The sequence below is a fragment of the Quercus robur genome, chromosome 8 (assembly GCF_932294415.1).
Source record: "Quercus robur chromosome 8, dhQueRobu3.1, whole genome shotgun sequence".
Lineage (NCBI taxonomy): Eukaryota > Viridiplantae > Streptophyta > Magnoliopsida > Fagales > Fagaceae > Quercus > Quercus robur.
In genome coordinates this window covers 20,772,442-20,788,552 of record NC_065541.1, presented here as the reverse complement: position 1 = coordinate 20,788,552, position 16,111 = coordinate 20,772,442, and the positions used below count along the sequence as shown (strand labels likewise).

Sequence of the window (16,111 nt, the reverse complement as noted above, 5' to 3'; positions counted from 1 at the left end):
TTGATTCTGGTCGTCATGTTGTGCTATGCATACTTATCCCTCCATAGTGATCTTAGTTAGCATGGAGCTTCTGATTTGCCTTTCATTTAATCTTTCTGTTTTCAAATAGGAAATTTCACCTTTATTAATGTGGAAATTTCAGGAACTTTCTTTGGAAGGGCTTAGTTTGAGTGCTGTTCCATCAGAAGTATGGGAATCGGGTGAGATCATAAAAGTTGATCTTTCTAGGAATGCCATTCAAGAGCTTCCAGTTGAGCTTTCCTCATGTATTTCACTCCAGGTAAATTTCTTAGTTGATCCTGGTTTGTACAGTTTTTTTTTTTTTTGGTTTTGTTGGGGGGGGGGGGGGGGGAGATAATGATATAGTGAAATGCTATTTGTGTTGGCAAGTCTAAGTGACTGCTAACCTCCTTAAATGATGGACACAGCTGTCTACATCTTTTGATTAAATCCAGAAGCCCATAAACTCTAGATTAAAATGTCAGCTCCTCTCCTTATAAAGAACAAGGTGGAGGGTTATGTCTTAGTTCAAGACCTACCAGGTGCTTATGTAACTTACCAATAAAAAAGAATTCAAGAAATGTTTTTGGTTCCAGAGTATCAGAATCTGAGTCAGTTTTGTTCCTTTGCTTATTTAATTTGTTGTATGTCACTACACTATGCTCTAGGAGGCCCGGCTACCTCAAATTAGCCAGATATTTTGTTCTTTTCATCTTTTCCGATCATATATGGGGGGCTATCGCAATTTCTTCATTGAATCCAAGTTTTTTCAATTAGTTATAGAGGAAGGGGGACGTTATTTCTTGCTAAAGATTTTCGAGCGAGGCAAATACTCTATGAGGTCAGTTTTCATGGGGAAGAATGCAGCACAATGGCTGATGAAGAATATTGAGCACATTGTCGTAGGGGTTAATTCCAAACAGTTTTTTACATTTAGGGACAGTGATATTGCTTATACTCTCCAAAGGAGTGCCAACTCTTTTGGGCAGTTCTTATTATTGACTGAACTCAAAGCTGGTGGCTTTAGGAGGTCGGTCATTATCCCTGAAGGCGGAGCAAAAAATGGTTGGAGGATGTTTGGGATTGAATTAAGAAAGATGATTATCCTTCACAATATGTGGTGGGTGGCTCAAGCCAATTGAAATTGGTTGCTCCACTGCACAGGCAAAATTCGGAGATTCAGAATCTAGAACTTTTGCTGAAATGGTGCAAGGCTATCACATAAAAGTAGAGGATAGAAAGCATCCGATGCAATCATGTGCCACAGATAAGGGGAAGACACAAATAGGAGAGGAGAAGATGGTGGTGCCCGATCCTGAACATGCAAAGAAGGTGGTGAGCGGTAGACCAGTGGTCAATTCTTGCCTGTTAGCTGCTGGTGGAGGGGCTGTGAAACCTTGGAGCATTAATGGGGATATTAATTTGGGAGAGAAAATACCGGCAGGAAATAAACTGAGATTTCCGTTACGGTTTAATTCTAATTCAAAAGAAGCTGTTTATGGAATTGGGAGTGATTTAAGGACTGCATACTGGACAGGGAAAGGGTTGACTGTGGAGATAGATGAGAAAGGAAAGAGGAGGGTTTCATGGGATTATAACAAAGGTGGACCAAAGTGCTTTAATTGGGCTCCACGGGAAACAAGTAAAAAAAAAAGCCAACTGTGGGCTTAAGTTTGAAACCCAAGTTAGCCCAACCTGGTTTGGGATCTACTTAGCTGACCGTAGCAAACTTCTCAAGCCTAAGCTCTCATGAAATGGGTGAGCCATCTGCCAAGGCCAGTCTGACACCCTTGGCCCACTTAGTGACAACAGCAGAAGCTTTCTCAGACAAACCCAAGTCCTTGATGCTCACTGAAGTGGTGGCAGATCGATAGGCAGAGCCTTCGATGGTTGTTCAGCGCAGTTGTTTGTCTGGGACCAGCTCCGATAGTCTCATGGTAGGTTGGATGGAGGTTGGGATTAGCGCCGATAGTTTTGCGGTGGTTCCGATGATGGTCAATAGTGGTTTATCTGTCGGTCTTCACTCCGATAGGCTTGTGATGGGTCATATGGAGGCTGGGATCAGCTCTAATAGAATTGCAATGGCTCTGATAGAGGGTAATAGTAGTTTCTTTGATGGTTTCAACTTCGCCGGTCTCACGGTGACTCAGTTGGAGGCTGGGATTAGCTCCGATGGAAGTGTGGTGGCTTCGACAGAGGTTGTTTGTAGCTTCTTAGATGGTTTCAACTCCGACGGTCTTGCGGTGCCTCAGATGGTGGCTGGGAATAGTTTTGTTTGCCTTGGGGTGGCTCTGATGGAGGTTAGATGTAATTCCTCTGATGGGTTTAGCTCCAAAGGCCACACAGTGACTCAGATGGTGTCGGATAGTGCTGGGGTCAGCTCCGATGACTCCGTAGTGGCTTTGGGTAAGGCTGACAGGGTAGATACGCCACTTCTATGGGTATTTTCTTGGCAGTAGCCCTTCAGAGAATGATGGATGTTGGGTTGGTGGATTTTGGTGTAAATGGTGTGGATAAAGCTGGAAGTGGGAGTAGAGTGCATTTGATTCAGGGGGTGGATGACAAGTGCACCAGGTAGATAGATGATGTTGAGATTGATCAGCCCAATTTAGCATTGATTGAATCAAAGTCAGTTTGTGGCATATTTGATTTGGGTGTCTCGATGGAGGAGGGAGGGGCTATCTCAGAAGTAGCTTTTTTGGGTGAGGAGGAGAGTTTGGCGGATTGTAATCTGCTATCCACTATTGCTCCTCCGGGGCTGGACCTGTCGATGGAAATGCACAAGGATATTAAGGTGTTGGGTCTTGGTAGTAGGCTGGATGTCTCAAGTTGGGTGAAGCATAGGATCCTAGGTTTTAGTAAAGTGGTTGGGCTTTTTGTGAACCGTCATGGGAGGTTGTGCATTGACTATCTTCAAAGGCTAGAAAGGGAGATGGAGGTAGTTAACGAATGACGGAACAAAGCAGCGGTTAACCAAAAGGCAGCCTCCTCTACAAGTAAAGGGAAAAAGGAGTTAAGGAATTTAATTTCCTCGGTTAATTATGATGGGCGATAGAGTGTTGGTAGTGCAGTAGAAGAAGCAGTGGGGAAATAAAAGTATTAATGAAGATGAAAATGATTTCATGGAATATTAGAGGATTGAACGACTCCCAGAAATGTTTGGTAGTTAGAAACTTGTTACGGAAATAGAAGTGTGATGTTGTATGCCTTCAAGAAACAAAGCTTGATGGCATGGATAGACAGATGGTTGGAGTTTGTGGAGTTGTCCATATGTGGATTGGGCGGTACTAGATGCTGATCAGACGGCTGGGGGAGTCTTGATTATGTGGGATAGAAGGGTTTTAGAAAAGTTGGAGGTTCTGGTGGGTTTGTTCTCGGTGTCAATTCAATGGAAATGTGTGGAGGATGGTTTTATTTGGGCATGTTCAGGAGTGTATGGCCCAAATGACAACAATATGAGGGGTTATATGTGGGATGAGTTGGTATTCAATAGTACTGGAATGTTCCCTGGTGTTGTTTTTGGGATTTTAATGTTGTTCGTTTTCCTAGTGAACGGAGGGGTGGGTCTCGGCTTACTCTGGCTATGGATAAGTTTTCTGAATTTATCGAGGACCTAAACTTGATAGATTTGCCATTGGAGGGAGGGAGTTATACATGGTCTAGTGGTACTAACCAGCCATCCATGTCCAGAATTGATAAAGCTCTGGTGTCACATGACTGGGAGCAACACTTTCTAGATGTGATCCAGCGGATTCTACCACGACCTGTTTCAGATCATTTCCCAATTCTTTTGGAGGCAGGGGGTATGGCGAGGGGGAAAAGTCCCTTCCGGTTTGAGAATATGTGGTTGAAAACGGACGGGTTTGTTGATAGAGTTGATTCATGGTGGAATCGCCATTATTTTTCGGGTACACCTAGTTATGTGTCTGCTAAAAAATTGAAAGGTTTGAAAGAAATTATTTAGTAGAATCGCCAAGAATTTGGCAATGTTGGTCGCAAGAAGAAAATTTTTTTTTGGGGGGGGGGGGGCATTAGAGTTATTAGATGCTAAGGATGGGGTTCTTGGACTCACTGAAACAGAGATGAATGAGAGAAATAAAGTGAGATCGCAAATAGAGCATCTTCTTTCTCTAGAGGAGATCTCATGGAGACAGAAATCGAGGATGTTGTGCATTAAGGAGGGTGATAATAATACTAAGTTCTTCCACAAGATGGCTAATTCTCATAGAAGGTATACCATTTGAGTTTCTTAGAAGTGGATGGGGTGATTTATGAGGAAGGAGCAAAAGTGGCTGCTCAGGTAGTTCAATTTTATAAAACTCTGTATCAAGAGTCCGAAGAGTGGAGACCTTTTGTGGAAGGTCTAGAGTTTGATCAAGTTGGAGAGTTGGAGAGGGGCTGGCTCGAGAGGAGGTTTGAGAAGGATGAGATACTATCAGTGTTCAGAGATATGGAAGGGGATAAAGCTCTAGGTCCAGATGGCTTTTCTATAGCCTTTTTCCATCATTGCTGGAGAGTTGTAGAAAGAGATGTTTTAGCAGTTTTTGAAGAGTTCTATCAGCATTGTAAGTTTGAGAAATCTCTTAATGCTACCTTTATAGCTTTAATCCCTAAGAAGAAAGATTTCAAACCTATTAGTTTGGTGGGGAGCATGTATAAGATCTTGGCTAAAGTTTTGGCAAATCAATTGAAAGTGGTGTTAGATCAACTGATATCTGAATCTCAGAATAGTTTTGTGGGAGGTAGACAAATCCTTGATTCATTTCTCATTGTCAATGAGTGTGTTGACAGCCGGATGAAAAGTAAGATTTTTGGGGTGATCTGTAAGTTAGATATTGAGAAAGTATATGACAATGTGAATTGGGAGGCACTTCTGAAATTGTTGAAGAAAATGGGCTTTGGGGAGAAATGGTGTAGCTGGATTCGAACTTGTATCTCTATAGTTCAGTTTTCTGTGTTAGTTAATGGGTCTCCAGCTAACTTCTTTGGTAGCTCTAGAGGTTTGAGAAAAGGGGATCCGTTGTCTCCCATGTTATTTTTAGGATGGAGGTGTTTAGTAGGATGGTGAAGAGAATGGAGGGGGCAGGATTACTTAGTGGCTTTAGGGCAGATGGTAGGAGGGGCAGAGGGGAATGTGTTTCGCATTTGCTGTTTGCGGATGATACTATTTTGTTTTGTGATGCAGTAGTGGAGCAAATCCTACATGTTCGATTGTTGCTACTTTGTTTTTAGGCTGTGACCGGTTTGAAGGTTAACATAGCTAAGAGTGAAATGGTTCCTATAGGAGAGGTAAATAATGTGCATGCTTTGGCAGAGATATTGGGTTGTAGGGTTGGGGCCTTGCCAATGACTTATCTTGGTATGCCGTTGGGGGCGTCCCATAAATCCCTCTCTATTTGGAACCCTATTTTGGAAAAAATTGAAAGAAAGTTAGCAGGGTGGAAGAAGTTATATTTGTCAAAAGGTGGCAGACTGACATTGCTTAAAAGCACGCTATCCAACCTCTCTACTTATTTCTTATCTCTTTTCACCATTCCTACACATGTGGTGAACAAAATTGAGAAGCTGCAAAGGGACTCTTTGTGGGGTGACTCTAAGACACATTTGTTGGGTCGGGATAAGGTGTGTATGCCTATTGCTAATGGCGGTATGGGTATTAGGAAGTTGACCACTTTCAATAAAGCCTTACTAGGAAAGTGGCTTTGGCGTTTCAGGATCGAGGAGAATAGGCTTTGGAGGAGGGTGGTAGCTTTGAAATTTGGAGAAGAATTGGGGGGATGGACCTCTAAGTTGGGAAGGGGTGGGTGTTCATGGGTGTGGTTTGTGGAGAAGTATCCGGATGGGATGGAAAGTGTTTAGCAAAAATGTCCAGTTTAAGGTTGGGGCGGGGGATAGAGTGAAATTCTGGATAGACAGGTGGTGTGGATATCTTCCTCTTCATTTGGCTTTTCCGGTCTTGTACAATTTTGCTGCAAACAAAGAGGCTTCCGTAGAATCATCTTTGATATGTCAAGGAGCGAGGAATAGGAGAACTTGGGATGTTCGTTTCATTCGGGGTCCTAATGATTGGGAGGCAGATGCGGTTGATGATTTCTTTCGATTCTTGGCATCCAATTTACCTCTAAGTTGGGAAGGGGTGGGTGTTCATGGGTGTGGTTTGTGGAGAAGTATCCGGATGGGATGGAAAGTGTTTAGCAAAAATGTCCAGTTTAAGGTTGGGGTGGGGGATAGAGTGAAATTCTGGATAGACAGGTGGTGTGGATATCTTCCTTTTCATTTGGCTTTTCCGGTCTTGTACAATTTTGCTGCAAACAAAGAGGCTTCCGTAGAATCATCTTTGATATGTCAAGGAGCAAGGAATAGGAGAACTTGGGATGTTCGTTTCATTCGGGGTCCTAATGATTGGGAGGCAGATGCGGTTGATGATTTCTTTTGATTCTTGGCATCCAATTTACCTCTAAGTTGGGAAGGGGTGGGTGTTCATGGGTGTGGTTTGTGGAGAAGTATCCGGATGGGATGGGAAGTGTTTAGCAAAAATGTCCAGTTTAAGGTTGGGGTGGGGGGGATAGAGTGAAATTCTGGATAGATAGGTGGTGTGGATATCTTCCTCTTCATTTGGCTTTTCCGGTCTTGTACAATTTTGCTGCAAACTAAGAGGCTTTCGTAGAATCATCTTTGACATGTCAAGGAGCGAGGAATAGGAGAACTTGGAATGTTTGTTTCATTCGAGGTCCTAATGATTAGGAGGCAGATGCGGTTGATGATTTCTTTCGATTCTTGGCATCCAATTTACCTTTAGTGACTGATGGTGATCGTATGAGATGGAAGTTGACAAAGAACGGGAATTTTACTATCTGCTCGTATTACCATAAGTTACACGGTTCTTCTTCCATTGTTTTTCCATGGAAAGGTATTTGGAAGGTTAAGGCACCCCGGTGTGTCTCTTTTTTTGTTTGGACAGCGGCATGGGATAGGATTCTCACAAGAGATAACTTGCGGCTCAGGGGCTTTGACTTCGTTGACTAGTGTATCATGTGTCGTTGTGGGAAGACAGTGAATCATTTGTTGTTACATTGTGGAAAGGCTTATTGGCTGTGGTGCTTTGTCTATAGAACTTTTGGGATTTCATAGGTGCCCTCATGTATGGTGTCAGATTTTCTTTTTGGTTGGTGGAATTGGTTGGGGAAGCATTCATCTCATATTTGGAATTTAGTTCCATTGTGTTTGATGTGGTGCATTTGGAGGGAACGCAATCGGCGGACGTTTGAGGATTGGGATAGATTCGATGACCACCTGCTTGCTCTCTTTTCAGATTCCCTTTTTGATTGGGATAGGGCTTGGAGAGTCACATCTAGTGATTCTCTTCCTTTATTCCTTAGCTCTCTTCTTCTTTGTAATTAGTGTTTTTTTATGTTTTTGCTTTTCCATCTTTTTTTGTACTTTTGATATGCTGGTGCTACTTTGCATATAGCAGTTTTTTGAATATACATCTTTTTTACCTATCAAAAAAAAAAAAAAAAAAAAAATTCAGAATCTGATTCAGCCTATTCCTTGATTTAAAAAAAATATATTTGTATTTCTACCTATCGAAAAAAGAAAAAGGTATATTTGTATTACTTGATTAATGGATTCATTAAATGGTGAATACTAAAAATTGAAATTAAAGCAGTTATTTTGTTGTAATAAGGTGCAAGGGATAATAAATTATGTGGACATGCTTTTTGGAAGCTCTTTTTGGTTGAGAAATTATTCACTTCTCCAGGAGGAGCACCCTCAATGCTGGTGGCTCCTCCACCACCATCCCCAACTCCAATTAGACAAGGCATAGGCATCTCTCCCTCACTCTGTCTCAGATCTGTGCATCTGGGGTGTGTGTTGGTGGAACCTCTTTGAACCTTCTCCAAATGGCAGGAAGAATAGATGGAGCGGGATGGCAGTAACTCGCCTGATTTGAGGATGGGGGCTCCGTGGAGAACTTTCTCCAAACAGCACCATGTGGGGTTCGCCATTATTATACTTTAATTGACCTGCTATTTCCACAGAAATTTCCTAAGTTTTTTATTGCACAGCTTGAAATTGGTTCACCCTCATTTTAATAGTCACAAATTGATACTCACCAAGAAGAAGTTTATGTGAGACTTTCTAATTGTCTACTGTGACCAATAAAATGTCTTTCCTTTGGGCTGTTTGAATGGCTGACTTGGTTGTGGATTGAAGGATATTTCCACGATGGATGGTGGCCTTGTCTGATTGGAGTTGGGGATGGCGGTGGAGCCACTGACAGTGAGGGTGAGGGTGAAGGTTTTTATTTTTTATTTGATTATTATTTTTTCCTAATCTTAAATTATGACTGGATTGGTGACTAGAATGTGACTCAATAAAATTGTCACACATGGAAGACTATTATCTAGTGGAAGGACCACTAGGCATTACTGATGTGGTCCTCCAGGAGTGAATAAATTATCCTTTTAGTTTGATGTTATGCAAGGCTGGAGTTAAAGCTTTAATATTTATCCATGTCGAGGGGGCGGTACTTTGCTAAATCTAGGGCATGCGGGCATGCAAACGAAGAGTTAGATGTTTGCAACCCCCACCCTTACCACCACTGCAGTAACCACACCCACTCCCAAGCCTACCACCTCCACCATACATATACCCCACACCACACCCAGATTAGTTCAAACATGTGCTCAGCTCATACCAAGTGTGAATTCTTGGCAAACCAGGCCATGACATTAGCAACCTAGTCTAATACTCATACCAGCATGTGACTCAGATCTACCCCACACCCAGATTAGTTCAAACACGTGCTCAGCCCATACCAAGTGTGAATTCTTGGCAAACCAGGCCATGACATTAGCAACCTAGTCTAATACTCATACCAGCATGTGACTCAGATCTACCCCACACCCAGATTAGTTCAAACACGTGCTCAGCTCATACCAAGTGTGAATTCCTGGCAAACCAGGCCATGACATTAGCAACCTAGTCTAATACTCATACCAGCATGTGACTCAGATCTACCCCACACCCAGATTAGTTCAACACGTGCTCAGCCCATACCAAGTGTGAATTCTTGGCAAACCAGGCCATGACATTAGCAACCTAGTCTAATACTCATACCAGCATGTGACTCAGATCTACCCCACACCCAGATTAGTTCAAACACATGCTCAGCCCATACCAAGTGTGAATTCTTGGCAAACCAGGCCATGATATTAGCAACCTAGTCTAATACTCATACTTGCATGTGCTCAGATTAGTTCAAGCATGTGCTAAGCCCATCCCAAGTGTGAATTCTCATCCTTTTCTTTTGTGGACTTGACTCGCCATCTGAATATTGTTCTAAATTTTTAGATGCTTGGTTAATTTTATAAAAACAAGAAGAAGAAGAAAGCCTTAGTCCCAAAATTTGGGGTTGCCTATGAATCCTTGCCAAATTAGACTAGGTCGGCCACTTGAATTTTTTTTCTCCATTCTATCTTATCTATAGTCATACTCTCTGTTAATTCCCTAATTGACATGTCTTTTTCTTCTTTTTTTTTTTTTTAAAAGAAGAAGTTATTTTGACCTTTCTCTACCTTTTTTTGTTCCCTCAATTTGGATCAATTCACTCTTTCTTACCGGTTCATTACTCACGACTCGCTCTCATCTTTTCATCAATAGGGGCTACCCCTTTCTTTAAACCTCATTGTGTTAGACATAGTTAATTTATAGCTTGACTTCGTTAATTGATATTTAAGTTGAAAATTTTGATTAGTCTATCATTGAGGGCAAGCTACTTCCCAACCAAAATTGTCTGGCTCATTTCAATAGGATCTTAGTCTAGGGCATTGTTTAGACTATCCAAACCATATTAAACTCAGGGAACCTAGAAACTCTAATGGATGGGTAATAGTGAACATCAAAGTTGAGACATCTAAAGTGAGTGAAGTGTGCGTTGTCAAAACCTAAAGAGACAACAAAAGAAGAGGACTGAAACACTACAAGCCCAAAAGAGTCTAAAAGGGAATCAAACAAAGATTCCATTTTTCCTGAAGCCCAATGTGCACCAAATATTGTCAATAGATCCATAGGCATGCATCTATTTGAAGTGCTTGGTTACAAACTTATGAAGCCTATAGATTTACTCCTTAGTCCCTAGAGATTTTCTTTGAGATTGTTCAAAGTGTTAAATCCTGGTGGAAAGAATGCATATTTCGTTGACATTCCATCTTATAAAGGTCCAACAATCATTCCATAAGCCCCTTTGATGAGTCTTTTCATGACCCAGTTAAAAATTTATACTTGATCCAATACCGCTAAAGTCTAAACCCTCCCCCATCACATAAAGAACATATAGATGCTAATTTGTATGAGCAGATTGTTTTCACTACCTATTATATTGCAAGATGTGACCGAGTTTTGACTACACATGGATTACTAGGGCCTAGTTGTATCATCTGGAACTTGATCTGCTAGAGTACTATTTAGAGCTATACTTGACGGGGTTGTGTCTCTACACTCTGGGAAAGTTGGCGCGCACCAGATTAATACTGATTGATTCCATTAGTCCAAATTATGAGTTTTGAATTAATTTGAATTATTTTGAGAGTTTTTAGGAATTTGACTGCTATCTAGTTATCATTTCATTTTCCTTGATGTAATTTGGAAGCCTATTTAAAGTCCCTAGAAAAAATATTATGGACAAATGATTGATGAATAAAATTTTATGTTGACAATTTTCCAATGGCTTTGTGCCAATTCCTGGTAGCTTAGGTGTTGATTTCTAGGTTTTCCTGCGTAGTGCTGATTCCAAGCAACCCTATGTGCCTATTCTTATGTTTATCCTTGCTTTTCTTGATCTATTTGTTTTCCCCATATATCCTTTGAATTTTGTCCTGCATCACCAGGTCCAGTTGTACAGAAATTCCTCTTTAAAAACTTTTGGTCCATCCCATTTCAGATCAGCTTTGGTTAGGAATTAAGTTAACCAGGGATTCTTCTATACTGATCATTTGGCTTGTTTGAATCTGATATTGTCTATTAATGCATCATTTTTTCCCCAAATGTACAGACTTTGATTTTATCCAGGAACAAGATTAAGGACTGGCCAGGTGCAATTTTAAAGTCACTTCCTAATCTTTTGTGTTTGAAGTTGGACAATAATCCACTCAGACAGGTAAAATAGATCTAATTTTATGCTTCTTTCTTGAACCATATGAGTTAAGGTGTTGCTGTTGAAAAAAATGGACAGTTTGAAACTTTTTTTTTTGCTGTATAGGTATTTTCTGGAATTATTTTGCTAAGATATCCATATTTAGAGAATGTGTTCTGAGACTTTGTTACCTCTATGATCTGACTACCCCCTTATTATTCGACCTGCAGATTCCATCTGATGGATTTCAAGCAGTCTCTAGGATTCAGGTTCTGGATCTAAGTGGTAATGCATCTTCATTACCGGAGCATCCAGCATTTTCAAGCATGTCTCATTTGCAAGAGCTTTACCTGAGGTCAGTCAGCTGGAAGTTCCAATACAATCACACACATTGATGTACATGCACACAGTTTTATGCCCGAGTCTGCTTATTTGCTTCTATGCTTGATCTTATAGTTATTTTCTCTAATGTCTAAGCTATTATTCTTGCATCTTATTCCACTTGACAGAAGAATGCAGCTGCACGAAGTTCCCTCAGATATATTTAACTTACAGCAATTGCGGATCCTTGACCTGAGCCAAAATTCCCTTCAATCAGTTTCAGTGGTAATATATATCTTTCTTAAAAAGAAAATATTTCAACCTGTATTATGACACTTTTTAATTTAGAACTTGTTAAAGTCTATTGATTGCCTTTGATTTAGTATTGGGGCTAGACAGACTTGAAAAAAGATCCATGTTGTATATAACAGGCTTCAGGATTTTATTTTTCTTGATTGGTGGACAGGAATGTGTCTTTTTGGTTCATTCTAGTCAAAAGATTTTTTTCTTGGTCATTTTATTGTGTATGGAAATAGATATGACAGGCCAAGGTCTGTTAGGTTTTACAGGTTAAGAGTTTCAGTTTCAACATTGGAGATGGACATGGAAGTGAAGCGATCATTTTTAGTTTAGTGGATTTAATATTTTTTTGGACACGGTTAGAAGGTTATATTTTTCACAATGACCATATAACTGGCTCATGGTTCATGGTTGTTTTTTTTTTTTTTTTTCCTAATTTTTTTATTTATTGGTAAATTGCACATGCATCTGGTTTGTCATTGGACCCATGACCTCAAATCCATGGGAAGGTGCCAGTTGAACTAGAGCTCATTGGTGTAAGTGATCCCCGAATCTACAAATTGTTGTATTGATAGGAGGTTGATTACTATGGACATGCTAGGAACCCTACAAGTTGACATACTCAATTTTACTGGTTCTATCTATCTATTGTTTACTGAGATGAATCCTGAATTCATAAATTTTGTTTATGGATGCAAACTTTCCTCTTTTGGGAGCATCAACTGCCATCAAATTTGTGATGGTGTTTGTTAATACTGGCATGCAGGAGTTCCAACGTCTTACTTCACTCTCTGAGCTTGGCCTATCTGACAACAACATCTCAGTACTTCCCCCAGAGCTGGTCAGTATATGGAATCCTTTTTCCTATGGTGTTTTCTTAGATATTATGGTACATAAAATCTGTATGGTCCATCTAGTGTTTAATGTCAGCAGCAAGAAATGGGAAATATCATGTTCTCAGCTGCATACATCTCTGAACGTCCACTTGACACCTGTCTTAATGATGAACAACTCATCTCACTGTGACCTTCTCTTGAATTCTCAAAATTTCTGTCTTTTTAATGATCAAATCACAAAAATAACTCATGATTTTTCTATCTGATCAGTGGGCTCATCAAGTTAGTATACTTCTAGCATAATGATTAGTTTTTCTTTTATCCTACTTTTTTTTGGTGAGAAGCAAATAGAACAAGGAAATGCCCCGTACTTTGCCCCACAAAGCATTTCTGGGGGCAAAATTCAGACTATACATTTTCATATCACCAATAAATTGTTCCGTGATGGTTGGTTTAAATCGCATAACATATGGTATAAACAAGTCTGTTATCACATTTTTTTATTAGCTTAACTGATTATTTTTGTTTGCGTCTTTCCTGTCTTGATTTTTAAGTAATAATAACTTGTTCTTCAATGCATTACACACATTAATCAATAAGCATTTGGCTTTAGGATATATCTACTGCTTCAAATGATACATTTTTCTGGACATATTTTCAAGGATTTTTTTACATTATCTAAGTATAAAGAGTTTATTTTGGTCAGGGTTTGCTTGAACCGAGCCTACAGGCTTTAAGACTTGACGGAAATCCAATGAGAAGGTATGCTACATTTTGCTGTTTCTCCAGCGTTTTTTTTTTTTTTTTTTTAACACTATTTAATTTCTTTAGAAGTTTCAATAGCTTTGCTTTAGTTTTCTGGTTTTTGCGATATTATAAGTGATATTGGTTTAAGTGTAAGGGTAATTGTGTCATTTTGTATTGTGTGGGTTAAGATATTAATATCCTCTGTATGTTATAGGGTTAAATTTTGTTTAGGCAATAATTATAGAAGTTGTCTAATTCACAGGCATCATTGTAGCCTAACAACTTCCCAGGTGAAAAAGGGCATTGACTTGATAAACATACAAAGCCTTCCAGTTTCATCTAGCTTTGTTACTTCTGATCTTGTTGATTTGGGTGAAACTTGCAATCTTTTTGTAGTGATGCATCAAGACAAATTATACACATTTTGGTGCCTATGATACAGTGATCATAATTACAAATCAATAATGAAAGTTCAAATAGTGTATAAAACACCCTTGAACGTTTAGACCCCCAATATACAAATTACCAATTCAAGCTTTATATCAAACAATTAATGTGCGGAACATGAACAAAAGCTTAATACAGAATTGGTAAACAATTTATGCCAATTAAAATCACATCCACAGCAGAAAATAAAAGACAAAGATAAAGGGAAGAGAGACACAAGGACAACACACGATGTGTTATCGAAGAGGAAACCGAAGCCCTCGGCGTAAAACCTCTCCGCCGCCCTTCAAGCGGTCAATAATCCACTAGAAAATGTAGTTGGGATACATGAACAGCAATAGACCCTTCAAGCCTAATCTACCCGATGTACCTAAGCCCTTCGAGCTTCTTGCTGCAACGAGGTTGCGCCGAACCTTTTTCTTTTCTAGCTTACTAGATTCCGCTATAATCCATAGCATCCGCCATCCTTGACATCTTCCAATGCTTCCCAAAGCTCCAAAAAACACTCAACACTCTAAATGGGTGTGGGTAGTGTTTGGATAGAAATCTCCTCTCAATATGTATTACAATGAGAGAGGGAAATGAGAAGAGATTACAAAGATTTCTCTCTAAGAATAAGTAGCTCTCTCTAATTGGGTGGGTGTTTTGAAGAAACCTCTTTTAGGGTTTTTCTTTCTGAATAGCCACACATATTTTGTGGGAATGAGGGGTATTTATATTGGTGTGAGAATGGAATGCAAAGAGTCAATTTTTCCAAAACAGGGCTGGCTGGCGACTTGACCTCGCGACTTAACTGAGTCGCGAGTTCAAGCCGCAAGCTAACTGAATGGCCAGTCTGGATTTTTGTCCTGTAATGCTCCAGCTGGCATGACTGTTCAGCTCCCTTGCATGCTCTGCGTGTGTGCAATTTTTGGCGGCTTGCAAGCCGCGAGCCTCCCGCGAGATCCAGCCGCGAGTCCCTGCTTCACTGCACAGTCTTGAGCATTTCTTCACACTCTCTCACACACTACCCTTACATGATTCCCACCTAAATACAGGGTTTCTAAGTGTTGTATTACAAGCAAATTTGTCACGAAATAAAGCCAACACATGGTTGATTAAATTCAACTTTACAAATAATACTATTAGTTTTGGGATAATGATGCACGAGTACACAATAATGCCAAGTGAAGTTAAGGGTCTCATCTAAAGCTCTGAACATAACCACTTTCTGCAACTTGAGTACTTAAAGCATTATGGGGATGTTAAGTCTCATGGAAATAAGAGTACTTAATTTGATCTATGGATTGAAACTCCTATTAGAGACCAAGTACAGCTCTCCCTGGAGCATCTATGAGAATCAGATCCTTAATAATTTGGAATCTGAAGCTCGTGATTAAGCAACAATATTGTTTGACCTGAAGGAGCACAATGGAAAAAAATAAAATTCTGCTAGATAATTAATTTTTTGGTTTGCTTGAGATTTAGAGAGCTTCATATCATGACCACAATTCCTATGTGTTGAGCCCAAAAAAAAGAGAGAGAGTACCCTTCCTATGTAATTCTTGATATATTATTTTCATGAACTTTTATGGACTCCTTTCACAATTAGCTTCCCATGGTCTGTACTCTCTGTGAAAACTATAGCATCTGGAAGAAAGAGTAAAAACAAGTAACAACGTTTCAAATATTTTACTACTCATGTTGCCAGAAATAATTTCATTGGTAAATAATATTAAGATAAAATTATGTGTATTACTAAAAGAGAGTATAGAATGCTGTGATAAATTTTTGTGATGCTCTTTTCTTTCTATATCTTTTACAGTATCCGGAGGACAATTTTAGACAGAGGAACCAAAGCTATTCTGAATTATTTGAAGGACAAAATTCCACAGTAGAAGTTCATTCACATCTTACTCCCTCTCTTTTCTTATTTAATTTTATATTATTATTTTAAGCTTCTTGTTAAAGACCACGTACTTGTACATGTCTTGTGTGTAACAATATGTAACATATGACACATGACTCAATTCTGGTATTCAATACCCATATACTTGTGGGTTTTACTGTTTGTTTCCTAATTTTGCTTTTGGTTTGTTCTCTCTCTCTCTCTCTCTCTTGATGAGTAGGATCCTCGTCATATCAAGTGATGGATAGAGTACATTTCACAGTTAAGAATTTATTTATTGTATCTACCTGTGTTAATGGTCACGCCATTTAAAAGTTTTTAAGGTCCATTAGATGGAATGGATTACGACCTTATTCACCAATTAGATTATGATTCTACAGTAACTTGTTCACTTTGCTAAGGTGTCTCGTTTTCTCCTATTTTGGCAAATTCCTT

At 39.6% G+C, this 16,111-nt stretch overlaps 1 protein-coding gene across 3 annotated transcripts in view; it reads left to right on the top strand.

Annotated features, from left to right (window-relative positions):
• The window catches only part of LOC126694959 (plant intracellular Ras-group-related LRR protein 6), a 32,672-nt gene extending 16,824 nt beyond the window's left edge, over positions 1 to 15,848 (top strand). For 2 of the 3 annotated variants that reach the window (XM_050391519.1, XM_050391518.1), the window contains 7 exons: positions 143 to 280; positions 11,057 to 11,161; positions 11,368 to 11,492; positions 11,647 to 11,743; positions 12,525 to 12,599; positions 13,301 to 13,356; positions 15,593 to 15,848. In XM_050391519.1, the coding sequence (XP_050247476.1) occupies positions 143 to 280; positions 11,057 to 11,161; positions 11,368 to 11,492; positions 11,647 to 11,743; positions 12,525 to 12,599; positions 13,301 to 13,356; positions 15,593 to 15,665 (669 nt within the window). In that variant the 3' untranslated portion in view covers positions 15,666 to 15,848. The remainder of the gene's footprint in view (positions 1 to 142; positions 281 to 11,056; positions 11,162 to 11,367; positions 11,493 to 11,646; positions 11,744 to 12,524; positions 12,600 to 13,300; positions 13,357 to 15,592) is intronic. The other variant, XM_050391520.1, reaches the window with a different exon arrangement.
• Positions 15,849 to 16,111: the final 263 nt, after the last annotated feature.